The sequence below is a fragment of the Choloepus didactylus genome (assembly GCF_015220235.1).
Source record: "Choloepus didactylus isolate mChoDid1 chromosome 25 unlocalized genomic scaffold, mChoDid1.pri SUPER_25_unloc1, whole genome shotgun sequence".
NCBI classification, from domain to species: Eukaryota; Metazoa; Chordata; class Mammalia; order Pilosa; family Megalonychidae; genus Choloepus; species Choloepus didactylus.
The window spans coordinates 6,178,945-6,197,029 of NW_023637606.1; the positions used below are offsets into that span (position 1 = coordinate 6,178,945).

General features: G+C 37.4%; 1 protein-coding gene across 4 annotated transcripts in view; it reads left to right on the forward strand.

Moving 5' to 3' along the window:
* The window catches only part of ADGRE1 (adhesion G protein-coupled receptor E1), a 117,911-nt gene that overhangs the window by 56,506 nt on the left and 43,320 nt on the right, over positions 1-18,085 (forward strand). For all 4 annotated transcript variants that reach the window (XR_005214933.1, XM_037823820.1, XM_037823822.1 and 1 more), the window contains one exon: positions 17,245-17,422. Coding sequence is in view for 3 of the 4 variants with exons in the window: in XM_037823820.1 (XP_037679748.1) it covers positions 17,245-17,422 (178 nt within the window). In the remaining variant the exon portion in view is untranslated. The remainder of the gene's footprint in view (positions 1-17,244; positions 17,423-18,085) is intronic.

Below are 18,085 nucleotides of genomic sequence, written 5' to 3' on the forward strand. Positions count from 1 at the left end.
AGCTTTGGTGCCTGGCTCTCTGTGCCCTTTTTCTTGGGACACAGCTATTTTGCAGTATTCTGAAGTCAGCTGCCTGCAAAATCTTCTGTTTTTAATTATTTATGTATTTTTTTCCATCAGCCCATCCTCCTCTCTGCCAGCAAGAACCTCAGGTTCCTTTTCTACTTGCTTAGTGTTTATCTGTGCCTGTGGCTTGTATTCAGTATTCCAAATTTGTTAATTAAAACCACAGTTGGAGGTTTGTTGAGTTATTTTCCCTCACTCCAGGTAACCTGCTCTTTTTTCTCCACAGGGAATTGTTTCAACTCAGCATTCCATGCCAGTGGGGGAGGGGAACCAGTTCTGCAGTTTGGGGAGTTTTACTTGCAGTTCAGTGCTGTGATCTCTGCAATTCCATTCATTCAGGCTGATGTACAATGTGTGTTCAGTCATGGATGTCCCCCAACTGTTGTTCTAGACTATTTACTAGTTGTTCCTGGCTATTTACTAGTTGCTCTAGAGGACTAACTAATAGTACCATGCTGTTTTGACCACTATAGCTTTGTAGTATAGTAAAGTCAGGTAGTTGAGACCCCCCATTTTATTCTTCTTTTACAAGATATTTTTGGTTATTTTGGGCACCCTGCTCTCCCAAATAAATTGGTTATTGGTTTTTCTGTTTCTGCAAAGTAGGTTGTTTGGATTTTAATTGGGGTTGCATTGAATTTGTAAATCAGTTTAGGTAGAATTGACATGTTAACTATATTTAACCTTCCAATCCATGAAAATGATATGTCCTTCCATTTATTCAGTTCCTCTTTGATTTCATTTAGCAATATCTTGTAGTTTTCTGTGTATAGGTCTCTTGTGGCCATGGTTAAGTTTATTCCTAAGTATTTGATTTTTTTGGTTGCTATTGTAAATGGAATTTTTTTTCTTGATTTCCTCCTCATGTTGCTCATTACTGGTGTAAAGGAACACTACAGATTTTTGCAGGTTGATCTTGTAGCCTGCCACTTTGCTGTATTCATTGATTAGCTGTCGTAGCTTTGCTGTAGATTTTTCTGGATTTTCTACATGTAGGATACTTACATCTGCAAACAGTGAAAATTTTACTTCTTCATCTCCAATTTGGATGCCTTTTATTTCTTTTTCTTGTCTAATTACCCTAGCTAGAACTTCTGGCACAACATTGAATGGTGCCAGAACAGTGATGACAGTGGGCATCCTTGCCTTATTCGTGATCTTAGAAGGAAAGCTTTCAGTATTTCCCCATTGAGTATGATGTTAGCTGTGGGTTTTTCATATATTGCCTTTATCATATTGAGGAAGGTCCCTTATATTCCTACCCTTTTGAGTGTTTTCATCAATAAAGGATGTTGAATTTTGTCAAATGCCTTTTCTGCATCAAGAAGATCATGTGTTTTTTCCCCTTTCATTTATTGATGTGGTGTGCTACGTTAATTGATTTTCTTGTGTTGAACCAGCCTTGCATACCTGGAATAAATCCCACTTGGTCATGTTGCATAATTCTTTTAATGTGCTTCTGGATTTGATTTGAGAGTATTTTGTTGAGGAATTTTGCATCTATATTCATTAAAGAGATTGCTCTATAATTTTCTTTTCTTGTAGTATCTTTATCTGGATTTGGTATTAAGATAATGTTGGCTTCATAGAATGAGTTTGATAGCTTTCCCTCCTTTTCAATTGTCTTGAGTTTGAGCAGGACGGTATTAATTCTTTCTTGAATGCATGGTAGAACTCACACATGAAGCCATCTGGTTCTGGCTTTCCTTTTTCATGAGCTTTTGATGACTGACTCAATCCCTTTCCCTGTGATTGGTTTGTTGAGGTCATCTAATTCTTCTTAAGTCAATGTTGGTTGTTCATGCTTTTCAAGGAAATTGTCCATTTCATCTAAATTGTCTTGTTTATTAGCATATAATTGCCCATAATATCCTCTCATTATCTCCTTTATTTCTGTGGGGACAGATGTTATATATACTTTCCCATTTCTGATTTTATTTGCATACTCTCTCTTTTTTTTCATTAGCATAACTAAGGGTCCTTCTATTTTATTGATTTTCTCAAAGAACCAACTTCTGGTTTTATTGATTCTATTGTTTCCATGTTCTCAATTTCATTTATTTCTGCTATATTCTTTGTTATTTCTTTCTTTCTATTTGCTTTGGGGTTACTTTGCTAGTCTTTCTCTAGTTTCTTCAGGTGAACAGTTAATTCCTTGATTTTTGCTCTTTCTTTTCTTTTAATGTAGGCATTTATGGCAGTAAATTTCCCTTCAGCACCTCCTTTGCTGCATCCCATACATTTTGATATATTGTGTTTTCATTTTTATTTGCCTCAAGATATTCACTAAGCTTCTCTTGTAATTTCTTCCCTGACCCACTAGTCATTTAAGAGCCTGTTGTTTAGCCTCCACATATTTGTGAATTTTTGGGCCTTCCACCTGTTACTGATTTCCAACTTCATTCCATTATGATCCAAGAAAGTGTATATCAATATTTTTAAATGTATTGAGACTTGCCTTTTAACTCAGCATGTGGTCTATCTTGGAGAATGGTCCATGAGCACTTGAGAAAAATGTGTAAATTCCTGTTGTGTGGTGTAGTGTTCTGTAAATTTCTAAGTCTAGTTCATTTATTGCACAATTCAACATCTCACTTTCCTTACTGATCCTCTGTCTAGATGTTCTGCCCACTAATCAGAGTGGTGTATTGAGGTCTCCAACTATTATTACAGAGGAGTCTACTTCTCCCTTCAGTGTTGTCAGTGTTTACCTCATGCATTTTGGGGCAGTCTGGCTCAGTGCATAAATATTTGTGATTGTTATGTCTTCTCAATGAATTGTTCCTTTTATTAATATAATTGTTTTTTTTTAATTTATTTACATTTGAAGTCTAATTTGTATGATATTGATACTGCTATCCCTGCTTTTTTATGTTTTTTTTGTGTGTGTGAAATATCCTTTCCAACCTTTCACTTTCAAGTAATTTTGTCCTTATGTCTAAAATGAGTCTCGTATAGACAGTATGTAGGTGGGTCCTGATTTTTAATCCATTCTGCCAGCTATATATTTTTATTAGGGAGTTTAATCCATTAACATTTAATGTTATCACTGTAAGGGCAATAATTTTTCTACCATTTATTCTTTGCATTTTATATGTCATATCTTATTTTTCTCTCTCTCTCCTCTTACCCTCCCTGATATTCTTCCTTTCTACACTCTTCTTCAAAAGTCTCTTTCCTGTCTTTCCTATCAGACTGTAGCACTCCCTTTAGTGTTTCTTGTAGAGTAGGTCTCTTTTCACAAATTCTTTCAATGTCTGTCTGAAAATAGTTTTAAACTCTCTCTCATTTTTGAAGGACAGTTTTGCTGGGTATAGAATTCTTGGTTGGCAGTTTTTCTCTTTCAGAGTCTTAAATATATTATACCACTGCCTTCTTGCCTCTATGGTTTCTGTGGCAAAATCTGTACACTGTCTTATCAAGCTTCCCTTGTATGTGATGGATCACTTTTCTCCTGCTGCTTTCATAATTCTCTCTTTGTCTTTGACATTGGACAATCTGATCAGTAAGTGTCTTGGAGTAGGTCTATTAGGTCTATTGTGTTTGGGGTACACTGCACTTCTTGAATCTGTAATTTTATGTCTTTCATAAATGTTTGCAAATTGTCAGTGATAATTTCCTCCAATGGTCTTTCTATCCATTTTCCTTCTCTTCTCCTTCTGGGACACACATAACATGCATATTAATGTGCTTCATGTTGTCACTCAATTCCCTGAGCTCCTGCTCATATTTTTCCATTCTTTTCCTATCTGTTATTTTGTGTGTATGACTTCAGATGTCCTGTCTTCTAGTTCACTGATCCTTTCTTTTCCTCTTCAAATTTGCTGTTGTATGTCTCCACAGTGTTTTTCATCTCTTCTGTTGTGCCTTTCATTCACATAAGTTCTGCCATTTGTTTTTTCAAGCTTTGGAATTCTTCTTTATGGTCACCCAATGTCTTCTTTATGTCCTTCATCTCTTTGGCCACATTTTCCTTCACCTCATTGATTTGATTTAGAGGATTTGTTTGAATCTTTAATTAGTTGTTTAACTCCTGTATCTCAGTTGAAGTGTTAGTTTGTTCCTTTGGTTGCCCATATCTTCATGCTTCCTAATATGACTCATGATTTTTTTGCTATGTAAGCAAAAAAATTGATTCTGGAGATCATTTTCATGCTTTTACCCAGGATTTTCTTGTTGGTTGGCTTTGTTCTCTATTGTTCTTTGGCATTAAGTTCAACTTATTCTAGACCTCTGGTATAGCTTCTGTTTAATTGACCAGCATTCCAGCTCTTGTTTTCCTTGTTCTTTCTCTGCCTATATGGAATCTTTTTTTTTCAGGGGGTCTCCCCAGATATAATAGACCCTAATCAAGTTTTACCAGTCCAGACAGGTCCAGGCCTTGGGAGGAGTATGTCTCAAGTTTCCTTCAGCATGAGACCCAGCAGGTTGTCAGGCCCTCCTATGAAGCCTCTAGACTCTGTGCTTACCTATCCTGTCCAGAAGGTGGCACTTGTCAAGGAGATTTGGTGCCTCTAGTTATCAGCAGCCCCTGTCCCTTCTGGGGGTATGGTTTACTCAAAGTGTTTCTGTTTCACAGCCCCTGGTGTCTTGAGTCCTTTGAGTGAGGGCTGCCACTTGAGCTGGGCCCTGCTGCCCTTTTCTTGTGGAAGATATGCCTTTTAGGAAATTATTCCCACCACTTGACACATTGCTTTGTCTCTCAGACCTATGTTAGCTATGCCCTTGCCTGAGTCCAGCTGCCATATGAAAATATCTGAGGCTTTCTCTAGTGAGCTACTTAGAATAGTTTTTAAAAAGAAGAAAAGCTAAAGAAAAGCCAAAAAAAAAAAAAAAAAAGGAAAAGGAAAGAAAACAAGGAAAAATTCCTTTTTAGAGCCTTTCCCCAGCTGCCAAGTTTCATTAGTCAAGGGCCAGAGTTGGTACCTGGTTCTGTGCACACCCCTTTTGGGGCACAGCCCATTTCCAATACTCTGAGCTCAGCTGACTCCAAAAACCTCCATCTTTACACTTTTAAATTTTATTTTATTTTATTTTTTCTGTCAGCCCTGCCTCCCCTCTGCCAGAATTCAGGCTGCAGTTGTAGCTTAGCTGAGTTACTTTCCCTTGCTCCCAGTAGAGACTACTTAAGGATACACCCTTTAGAAAATTATCTCCTTCACCTGACTAGTTACTCTTGGATGTACATTAATTCCACCCTTGCCCATGGCTGTGCTGAAACCTGAGAGTTCCCACAGCTCTGATGGGGTATTGAAAAGTAAAAGAATGAAAGAAACAGAGAGAAAGAAAAGAAAAGAAAATTGTTTTCAGAGCCAGACCCCAGATCCCTGTGTTTGCCAATCAAGATCTGGAATTGTACCCATTCCTATGTGCCCCATTTTCTTGGGCCCCTCCCCTTTTCCAGTATTCTGAGCTCCTCAAAGTTCAAAAGTCTCTCTGAGTTTGTTGTTGTTGTTTGCCCACCTCCTCACTGCTGGGGCAAAACCTCCTTGTTCCTTTCATGCTTGCTCTTGATTTATCTGTGCTCAGAGCTTTTTTTCAGCAGTCTGAATTTGGTAATTAATTCTGCAATTGGAGCCTGGTTGAACCACCCCCTTGCTCCCAGTGGAGGCTGCTTCTTTTTCCCTTGGGTATCCCAATCCAAGACAGCCAGCTGTGTTAGTGGGGGGGGGGCACTAGCCCCATGGCCAAGGAAATTTACAGTTTTTTGCTGGGATCTCAGCCATTACATTTATTCCAGACTGGTGTACAATGTGTGTCCAGTCACAGAAGTCCTCCCAAATGTCAGGGGAGGGTGAAGAATTTAATTGAAGAGTTAGACTTAGAGAGAGAAAGTCCACATTTGAGCAACAAAAGAGGTTCTCTGAAGGTGGCTCCCAGGCATAAATATAATTGGGCTTAGGTTCCCCTTTACAAGCATAAGAGAAAGCCTCAAGATCACAAGAGCAAGCCTCAAGATCTAGGGCTTGACTTGAAGTAGGGGGTTCCAAAGTTCATATAGCATATGGTATGTCCACAATAATCCATCTGTATCTCACATTAGCATCACTTAGTTGTAAAGTCCTCATCACTCTCAATATAAACAATTTTCATGACCCCAAACTCCACATAGCTCTTTCTAGCCTTTAATTATTTGTACCTAGTAATTGTGGTACTATTAAGGTATTCCTCTAAATCATAGGCCATAGTATGCAATATTTGTCCCAAGTAATTGTGTATTCCTAGTAAGGTATTCCTAGTAATTATAGCCCCTAGTATGCAATAGGTAGATTTTTCCCATATACCATTCTGTTGTCAAATCTCTGTACTAGTGTTATATCATAGAAATATGTCATATGAACACCTATCCATGTTTTTGTGCAGATCTATGGGATATATTCCTTTAAACAACCCCTTTCAATCCTTTTGCCTTCAGTAGAGCTGTGATACTTATAATAATCCCATTAAAAATCATCACCTCTATCTATTCCCATACCTTTGAATTCACCCTCATTAACATATCTAAACATATTAGATTATCATTCCTCCTCCACTAGCTTCTGTCTATCACTAGGTCCCCAATATTCTCCATTATAAGACACTGTTTTTATAATGTTCAGGGAGATCATAGTAATGGTAACATACAATATCTCTTCTTATCTCTCCTGAAATAAGTGTCTGACTTATTTTGCTCAGCATTAAATCTTCAAGGTTCATCCACGTTGCCATATGTTTCAGGACCTCATTCCTTATTACTGCTGCATAGTATTCCATTGTATGTATATACCACATTTTGTTTATCCCCTCATCTGTTGAAGACACTTGGATTGTTTCTATCTCTTGGCATTTGTGAACAATGCCACTATGAACATTGGTGTAGAAATGTCTGTTCATGTCACTGCTTTCAGACCTTCTGGGTATATACTGAGAAGTGGAATTGCCAGATCTTAGGGTAGTTCAGTATCTAGTTTTCTGAGAAAGCACCCATCTGTCTTCTGCAGTGGTGGTACCATTACACATTCCCACCAGCAATGAACAAGAGTTCCAATTTCTCCACATCATCACCAGCATTTCTTGTTTCCTGTTTGTTTAATGGCAGCCATTCTTATTTGTATGAGACTGTATCTCATTGTGTTTTTTTTACATACCATAAAATTACCCAAAGATCCAAAGTGTACAATCAATTGCCCATGGTACCATAATACAACTGTGCATCCATCACCACAATTAATTTTTTTTGAATTTTTAGAACATTTTCATTACTCCAGAAAAGAAATATAGACAAAAAAGGAATCTCAAATCCTCCATACCCTTAACCACCTCCCCTCCATTACTGACTCATATTTTGGTATAGTACATTTGTTACTATTGATGAAAAAATGTTAAAATACTACTAAGAATGTTAAAATACTACTAAGTATAGTATATAGTTTGCAATAGGTATTTTTTTTCCCTGTATGTCCTGCTATTATTAACTTCTAGTTATAGTGTCATACATTTGTTCAAGTTCATGAAAGAGATTTCTAATATTTATACAGTTAATCACAGACATTGGCCACAATGGGATTCACTGTTTTATGCATTCCCATCTTTTAACCTCCAACTTTCTTTCTGGTGACATATGTGACTTTAAGCTTCCCCTTTCCACCACATTCACACACCATTAAGCACTGTTAGTTATTCTTGCAATGCGCTACCATCATCTCTGTCCTTTTCCACACACTTGAGTTCAACCTAGTTGAACATTCTGCTCATAATAAGCAACCACTCCCCATTCTTTAGCCTGATTCTATATCTTGGTAACTTACATTTCATGTCTATGAGTTTACATTTTATAATTAGTTAATATTACTGAGACCCTGCAATGTTTGTCCTTACATATCTGACTTATTTCACACAATATAGTGTCCTCAAGGTTTCTTCATCAACCCATTTTTAAGATGATTTTGTTCACACACCATACATTCCATTCTAAGTAAACAATTGATGGCTCCCTGTATAGTCATGTATTAATGTATTCACCACCGTCACCACTCTATATAAGGACATCTCTTTTTCTTCCATAAATAAAGAGGAAGAGTCAAAGAAGGCAGAGAGACAAAAGAAAAAGAGGGGGAAAAAAAAACCATGACAGCTAGGAAGTAAAATGAAACATAGCATTAAACTAAAGCAGAATAAAGAGTCAGACAACCTCACCAATGCCTTTGTTACTTTAAAGGAAGCATAATACTATGTTTCTGTTAATTATAGTCTCTAGTTTGCATTGATTGTATTTTCCCACAATACTGCCCTATTTTTAACATCTTGCAAGATTGACATTCATTTGTTCTCCCTCATGTAAAAATATATTTGTACATTTTATAAAAATTGTTGAGCACTCTAGTTTCACTGAGTTATACAGTCAGAGTCTTTATCTTTCCTCTTTCCTTCTCGTGTCCCACATGCTCCTAACCTTCCTCTTTCAACCATACTCACAGTCGTCTTTGTTCAGTGTACTTACATTGCTGTGCTACCATCACTCAAAATTGTGTTCCAAACCCCTCACTCCTGTCTTTTACTGTCTTTCTGTAGTTCTCCCTTTAGTGTTTCCTGTAGAGCAGGTATCTTGTTCACAAACTCTGTCATTGTCTGTCAGAGAATATTTTAATTTCTCCCTCATATTTGAAGGACAGTTTTGCTGGATATAGGATTCTTGGTTGGTGGTTTTTCTCTTTCAGTACCTTAAATAATATTGCACCACTTCCTTCTTTCATCTGTGGTTTTTACTGAGAAATCCACACAGTCTTATCAAGCTTCCTTTGTATGTGATGGATCACTTTTCTCTTGCTGCTTTCATGATTGTCTCTTTGTCTTTGATGTTTGATAATCTGATTATTAATTGCTTGGCTTAGACCTATTCACATCTATTCTGTTTGTGGTATGCTGCACTTGTTGAATCTGTAATTTTATGTCTTTCCTAAGAGAAGGGAAATTTTCATTATTTCCTCTGTTATTGTTTCTGCCCCTTTTCCCACCTCTTCTCCTCCTGGGACACCCATGACACACACATTTATGCATTTCATGTTGTCATTCAATTCCCAGAGACATTGCTCATATTTTCCCATTCTTTTCTGTATCTGTTCTTTTGTGTGTGGTATTTCAGGTGTCTTGTTCTCCAGTTCCTGAGTGTTTTCTTCTGCCTCTCGAGATCTGCCATTGTATGTCTTCATTTTGTCTTTCATCTCTTGTGTTGTGCCTTTCATTTCCATAGATTCTGCCAGTTGTTTTTTTGAACTTTCAATTTCTACCTTATGTTCACCCAGTGTTTTCATTATATGTTTCATCTCTTTTGCCATATTTTCCCTAAACTTTTTGAACTGATTTAGCATTAGTTGTTTCAATTCCTGTATCTCAGTTCAAGTATAAGTTTGTTCCTTTGACTGAGCCATAAGTTCATTTTTCTTAGTGTAGGTTGTAGTTTTCTGTTGTCTAGGCATCTGGTTTCCTTGGTTACCCCAATCAGGTTTTCCCAGACCAGAGCAGGCTCAGATCTCAGAAGGGGGCAATATTCAGTATCAGGTTTCCCTGAGGGTGTGTCTTAGAAGATTGACATACTCTGTGAGGCCTCTAGCTGCTGTGCTTTTCCTAATCTGCCCAGCAGGTGGTGCCTGCTGACTGTTGCTTCTGACTGGTGTAAGGAGGTTTGGCCCATTTAAACTTCTGTTTTGGCTGTTTTCCCTCAGGCTCTGGAGTCTGGTTCTGAATGGGAGGCTGGTAGTAGGGCTGGGCAACACCTCCTTCCTCTTAGGGAAGATACAACCCCTAGGGAGTGATCATCAGCATTTAAATAGGTTCTTTTTCTCTCTGACTCTATCTCCACCCTCATCTGGGTCACAGCGTTGTAAACTGAAAATGGCTGTGGCTTTCTGCACTGAGCCACCCAGGTTGAGACAGAGAAAAGGGACAGAAAGCCTCCACTCAGAGCCAGCCCACAGCACCCCTCTCAAGTTTCTCCCACTGGCCAGGGATAGCACCTGGTCCTCTGGGCTCATGCTCGCATGATAGAGAAGTCTTATGGCTCTTTAAAGTCAGTCATCATCGCTAAAAACCTCTGTCTGCTTGTTGCGGATTTGTAGCTTGTATTCCACATTTGTTAATTAAAACCCCAGTTGGAGCTGGACTGAGGTATATTCACTTGTTCAGAGAGTGCTGCTCTCCATCACAAGTTTTGCAGTTCAGGCTGCCATGGAGGGGAGGGGGATCCTGGCTCAGGTTGCAGTTTTTACTTCCAGATTTTATGCTGTGATCTCAGGCATTGCTTCCAATCCACGTTGGTGTATGATGTGTGGACATTCACAGTTGTCCCCCAGTGGTTATTCCAGAGTATTTACTTGTTGTTTCTGGCTGTTTATTAGTTTTTCCAGGGGGGCTAACTTCCACTCCTCTCTATGCTGCTGTCTTCTTGGTCTCCCCTCATTGTGGTTTTGATTTGCAATTCCCTAATAGCTAGTGAAGATGAACATTTTTTTCATTTGTATTTTAGCCATTCGTATTCCCTCTTTGGAAAAATGTCTTTTCATGTCTTTTTGCCCATTTTATAATTGGGCTGTTTGTACTATTGTTGCTGAGTTGTAGGAGTTCTTTTTATGCAAGATATTAGTCTCTTATCAGATATATGGTTTCCAAATATTTTTTTCTCATTGAGTTGGCTGCCTCTTCATCTTTTTGACAGTTTCTTGAGGCATGGAAGCTTTTTGATTTTGAGAACTTCACATTTATCTATTTTTTCTTTTGTTGCTTGTGCTTTGGGTGTAAGGTCTAAGAAGCTACTGCCTATTCCTAGGTTTTGAAGATGTTTCTCCAATTATCTTCTAAGAGTTTTATTGTGTTGTCTCTTATATTGGGGTCTTTGATCCTTTTTGAGTCAAGTTTTGTATAAGGTATGAAACAGGGTTCCTCTTTCATTCTTTGATTATGGATATCCAGTTCTCTCAACCCCATTTTTTGAAGAGATTGATCCATGCTAGTTCAGTGGATTTGGGGGCCCTATCAAAAATCAGTTGACCATAGATCTGGGGATCTATTTCTGAACTCTCAATTTAGTTCCATTGATCAGCATGCCTATCTTTGTGCCAATACCATGCCATTCAAAGTCTGAAAGTGTAAGTCCACCCACTACATTCTTCCTTCTTAGGATGGTTTTGGCAAAAATATAAGGCCCCTTTCCCTTTCAAATAAATTTGATAACTAGCTTTTACATGTCTGCAAAGTAGGTTGTTGGAATTTTGATTGGACTTGCATTGAATCTGTAGATCTGTTTGCATAGAATTGACATCTTAATGATGTTTAGCCTTTCTATCCATGAGCACAGAATATCTTTCCACCCATTTATGTCTTTTTCTATTTCTTTCAGTAAATTTCTGTAAATTTCTGTGTAGAGGTCTTTTATGCCCTTAGTTAAGTTTATTCCTAGGTACTTGATCTTTTTAGTTGTTATGGTGAATGGAATTTTTTTCTGATTGTCTCTTCAGTTAGGTCATTACTGACTTATGTGCATTAATATTTTAACCCACTACTCTGCTGAATTTGTTTATTAGCTCAACTAGCTTTGTCATTGATTTCTCAGGGTTTTCCAAATATAAGATCATACCATCTGCAAATAATGACAGTTTTACTTCTTCCTTTCCAATTTGGGTACCTTTTATTTCTTTGCTTAGAGAATTGCTCTGGCTAGAACTTCTAGCATAATGTCAAATTATGATAGTGACTGTGAGCATACTTGTCATATTCCCAATCTTAGGGGGAAGGTTTTCAGCCATTGAGTATTTTGCTGGCTGTGGGTTTTACAGATATGTCCTTTATCATATTGAGGAAGACTCCCTCAATTCCTACCTTTTGTAATGTTTTATCATAAAAGGATGCTGAATGTCAAATGCTTTTTCAGCATCTGTTCAGATGATCATTTGGTTTTTTTCTTTTGATTTGTTCATTTGTTGATTTAGATTGATTTTCTTATGTTGACCCACCCTTGCATGCCAGGAATGAACCCCACTTGATAATGGTGTATAATTCTTTTAATGTGCCTTTGGATTTGATTTGCAAGGATTTTGTTGAGAATTTTTGCATCTATATTCATTAGGGAGATTGGCCTACAGTTTTCCTTTTCTGTATTTTCTTTATCTGGTTTTGGTATCAGAGTGATATTAGCTTCATAAAATGAGTTAGGTAGTATTCCTTTTTCTTCAATTTTTTGAAAGAGTTTGAACAGGAATGGTGTCAATTCTTTCTGGAAAATTTGGTAAAATTCCCCTGTGAAGTCACCTGGATTTTTTTTTTTTTTAAAAACATTTACAATAACCTTATTAAAAAATCCTGCACAAACTAAGCATCACTTCCTGTTTGGGTTTGCTAAAGCTGCCATTATGTAAAATTTCAGAGATGGATTGGCTTTTTTTAAATGCAGTTTTATTGAGATATATTCACATAACATACAATCCTTCAAAATGTACAGTCAATTGTTCATAGTATCATCATATATTTGTGCATTGATCACCACAGTCAATCTTTGAACATTTTTGTTACTCCAAAAAATAAAATAAAAATTAGAATGAAAAAGAACACCCAAAACATTCCATTACCCTCCTCTCACCAGTTAATTTACTTTTTTTCACAGTCATTCATTGTTTTTTTAACTTTATCAAAAAATTAAAAACAAACAATAAAAAAAAACATTTCAAACAAAACCAAAACAAGGGAATAAGAAAAAACAAATAACCTAAAATAACCACATTGCTTCCAACATGTTCCTACCTTACCCCAAGAAAATAAACAGACTGTTACCCAACAAAGAAATAAGTGGCCTTGGTTTTTATTTGTAGGTAGATTTTTGATGACTGATTGGAACCCTTTGCTTGTGATTGGCTTGCTGAGGTCTTCTGTTTCTTTGTGGGTCAGTCTGTGTTGTTCATATGTTTCCTGGAAATTGTCCATTCACTCTGAATTGTCTGGATTGTTGGCATACATTTGTTCATAATATCCTCTTATGATTTTTTTTATTTCTTCAGGATCCATAGTTATCTTCCTGTTCTCATTTCTGATTCTGTTTATTTGGCTCTTCTCTCTTTTTGACTTTGTCAGTTTAGCTAAGGGGCTGTCAATCCTGTTGATCTTCTCAAAGAACCTACTTTTGGCTTTTTTAATTCTCTCTATTGTCATTTGTTCTCCAGATCATTTATTTTTACTTTAATCTTTGTATTACTTTTCTTCTACTTGCTTTAGGGTTAGTTTGCTGATCATTCTCTAGACTTTTCAGTTAGGTCTTTGGTTTTAGCTCTTTCTTGCTATTTGATGTATGCATTTATAGCTATACATTTCCCTCTCAGCACTGCCTTTGCTGCATCCCATAAGTGTTGATATGTTGTGTTCTCATTTTAATTCATCTCTAGATATTTACCTATTTCTCTTGTAATTTCTTCTTTGACCCACTGGTTGTTTAGTAGTATGTTGTTTAACCTCCATATATTTCTGAAAGATCTGGTTCTTTGATGGTTATTGATTTCTAGCTGCATTCCAATATGATCAGATCATGTGCTTTGAATAATTTCAAACTTTTTAAAATTTATTAAGGCTTCTTTTATGCCCCAGCATATGATCTATCCTGAAGAACATTCCATGGCACTAGAGAAGTGTGTATCCTGGTAGTTTAGGGTGTGACTGTATATGTGTGAATATATATATATATATTTATATATATTAGTCTAATTCATTTATCATATTGTTTAGGTTCTCAATTTCCTTATTGTTCCTCTGTCTAGTTCTATCTATAGAAGAAAGTTGTATATTGAATTCTCCCACTGTTATTGTAGATATGTCTATTTCTGCCTTCAGTTTAGCCAATGTTTGTCTCATGTATTTGGGAGCTCCTTGATTGAGTGCATAAAAATTTATGATTGTTATTTCTTCTTAGTGAAATGTCCCTTTTATTAGTATATAGTGTTTTTCTTTGTCTCTTATGACATCTTTGCACTTAAAGTCCATTTTGTCTGATATTAGTTTAACTACTCCTGCTTTCTTTTGGTTGCAGCTTGCAGAGAATATTTTTTCCATCCATTCACTTCCAGTCTTTTTGTGTCACAGGATCTATGATGAGTCTCTTGTAAATGGCATATTGATGGGTCATACTTCTAAATCCATTCTACCAGTCTGTATCTTTTAGTTGGAGAGTTATATTCATTTACAGTCAAGGTTATTACTGTGAAAGGAGTTCTTGAACCAGCCATCTTATCCTTTGATTTTTAGTTGTTAGATCTATTTTTTCCCTCTCTTTTTCCTTTGTTACTCTTACTAATACTCTTCACTTCTGTTCCCTTCTCCAGACCTCACTCTCTTTTATTTTTTTCTCAATTGGTAGAGCTCCCTTTAGTATTTCTTGCAGGGCAGGTCTCTGGATAACAAATTATCTCAGTATTTGTTTGTGAAAATTTTAAACTCTCCCTTAATTTTGAAGGAAAGCTTTTTTGTGATAAAGAATTCTTGGTTGTCATTTTTTCTCTTTCAGAATCTAAATATGTCATACCACTGCTTTCTTACCTCCATGGTGCCCATGGAGTAGTCAGTACTTAGTCTTATGTTGTTTTCCTTGTATGTGATGAACCACTTCTCTCTTGCTTCTTTCAGAACTTTCTCCTTCTCTTTAGCATTTGGCAATCTGATCAGGATATGTCTCAGAATGGGTTTCTTTGAATTCATTCTATTTGGAGTTAGTTGGGCATCTTTAATTTGCATATTTATGTCATTTAGAAGGGTTGGGAAGTTTTTCTTAACTATGTCTTGAAACACTTTTCCTAGCCCTTTACTCTTCTGGTCTCCTTCTGGGACACCAATGATTCTTATATTTTTGTGCTTCATGTTGTCCTTCATGTCTCTGAGATCCATTTCAAATTTTGTGATTTTTTTTTCCATTTGTTCTTTGTGTTTTCACATTCCATTGGTCTGTCCTCAAGTTCATTTATTCTTTCTTCTGCCTCCTCAAATTTTGTTGCTGTGTCTCTAGTATATTTTAGTTTGATCACCAGTACCTTTTATTTTCATATTATATGCTATTTTTATTTGCTCTTTCAAATTCTTCTTTATGCTCTTCTAGAGTCTTCTTGAAGCATTTCATGTCTTTAGCCATCTTGTTGAAATTGTTTTGCAGATTTGTGTGTACTTCTTTAATTAATTGCTCCAAATTTCGTGTCTTTTCTGGCTTTTTAATTTGTTCATTTGGTGTGTCCATGTCTTGTGGATTCTTCATGTGCTTTATGATTTTCTGTTGGCTTCAGGACATTTGTTGGCTTCAGGACATTCAAGCAAATGTCCTGAGGTTACTCTGGGAAATGCCAGATTGTTTTTGTATGTATATATAATTTGGCAGAGCTATGGCTTGCTGGGTGCAGTTTTCCTCTACTACCGTCAGGTGGTGCTTTTGAGCCCCTTTTACTCTCAAGCTGGTCTTCTATGAACTGCTTCTATGTGTGGGTGGGTCCAAGCCTGGTGGGGAACCAATCAGTGCACCAGTTCTCCATGTGTACTGGGGACTGCCTGCCCTGGAGCTGCAATGTGGGCCCTGTGCAGTTATGCAGGTAGTCTGCTCAAGGCCACCTTCCAGAGCAAATGTGCCCTGCTCCCTGCTGCCATGCATCTGTGAGCCTCTAGAGTATGTGTATGGGGCTCCTGATGTCTCTGTATGGTGCCTTCTCCTATCCCCACTTCTTGCTAGTGCACACCCTGGACTTCCATGGGAGAAGAGTAAGTACTGCCTCCTGGGTTCCCTCATGGGAGCTCCCAGCCATATGGCTGTGGAGGATCAAATCCCCAACTAACTGCCAATGTGGGTGCATAGGAGTGGAGAGCCACTGCTCACTCCCTTACCTGGCAGCCATCTGGCCACTGCTGGCCTGGGACATGGTCCTGGCCAAACAAACTCACCCCATCCCTTGGAATGCCATCTCTCCACATTTTTCTTTTTTGTTTTCCATGACCCCACCACATACTGCAGTGGTCTCTCTCTGGCTGGTCACAACCCGAAACCACAGACCTGGGTGTCCTTCAGCCCTTCTCTAGTTTCTTTCATGGAGAAGCCCACTCCACCTCACCTACTCCACCATCTTCACAGAAGTCAGGACTTCATTTCTTTTTACAGCTGAATAATATTCCACTGTATGTATAAACCACATTTTGTTATCCATTCATCAGTTCATGGACACTTGGGCTTCTTCCATCTTTTGGCAATTGTGACTAATGCTGCTATGAACACCAGTGTGCAAATATCTGTTCCAGTCCTTGCTTTAAAATTTTCTGGGTATATATCTAGTAGTTGTATTGCTGGGTATTATGGTAATTCTAAATGTAGCTTCTTGAGGAACTGACAAACTGTCTTCCACAGTGGCTGCACCATTTTACATACCCACAAGTAAAGAATGAGTGTTCCTATTTCTCCACACCATTTCCAACACTTGCAACATATTGTTTTTTTAAAATCGTAGCCATTCTAGTGAATGTGAGATGATATCTCATTGAGGCTTTGATTTTCAATTCCCTGGTAGTTGGTGATGTTGGGCATGTTTTCATGTGCTTTTTAGCTGTTTGCATATCCTCTTTGGAGAAATCACTTTTCAAGTCATTTGCCCATACTTTAATTTAGTTTGTCTTTTGTTGAGTTGAAAGATTTCTTTGTCTATTCTGGATATTAAACCCTTATTGGATATGTGGTTTCCAAATATTTTCTGGAATACTAGTGTATTGTTTCATTTCATCATAACTTATTTAATCAATATGCTGGACATTTAATGAGGCCTTCCCACTTTTTGCTATCACAAACCATACTAAAACAAATATTTTGGACAATATGTTTCATAATTAAAAATTTTTCTGGAAAGATTAATTTCTGTATGAAATATTGCTGGGTTGAGGGGGATGCAAAATTTACACTCTTATAGGTGCTGATTTATTGCACTTCATAAAGGCTACATTAAGTTCCATATCCAATGGAACTCTGCATGTAGTTTTCAATTCTCCACTCATGTAGGCTCACAATACACACTTTACTGATAAGAGAGAGAGTACACTTGTTATTTCATTGATGAGAGAGAGAGAGTAAGATAAAGGAAAAGGAAACTATTTTTTTATTTTATTATTATTATTATTATTATTATTATTATTATTATTATTATTATGCAGAAAACAGCTAAGAGTATTGGCTCTGTGCTTCAACAAATACCCACTCAGTCCAACTTTACCAAGGAACAGACATCCACCCTGGCCACAGTCTTGCTGGAGAGTGTGGAGAGTACCATGTTGGCAACATTTCTGAATCCATCAGTGAATGCCAGTCAGACTATTCAGAGTGACTTTTTAGGTAAGGCATAGCCTTCATGTCAGATTCATGCCTGGGTGCTGCTTCTGAGGGGTGACCTTGGCATTGTGATTCTCCATGACTTTCCCACCCACACATTTTCCCAACTCTTCAAAACTCTGAACTCACAACAATGCAAGTCTAATCAGGTTAACAGCTCCCATTTATTGAGTGCTTGGGGAGTGTCAGATGCTGTGCAAAAAGTGTGTCATTAATTTATTCAACAAATATTTATTAACTGGCTAATATACACCAGAGGTTAAGGTCTGACCATCATTTTCTTTCTTCAAATATTTCCAGCTTTCCTTTCTGGGTCCATGGTAGTACTGTACTTCCTGGATGCTTTGGAGTTATATGGGATCTTGTGACTTTTTCAGGCCAGTGAATTGTAAATGGAGACTTCTCGAGCTTTCTGTCCCTGAGCTGAAGTAACTTGCAATCTTCCAGATCATGGATATTCTCTCTTTCTTGGTCCCAGAGTGAGGACACAGAGAGCACAGCCCCAAGTCAGCCTATGATGGACACCAAGTGTTACTGAGAAATAAATAGATATCATTAAGGCTCTGAGATTCGGAGGTTGTTTGTTACTGCTGCGTGACTGATGCTGTCCTGACTGATAGAGCTATAGCATTACAACCCCCAATGTGCTTAATGGATGACCACTTG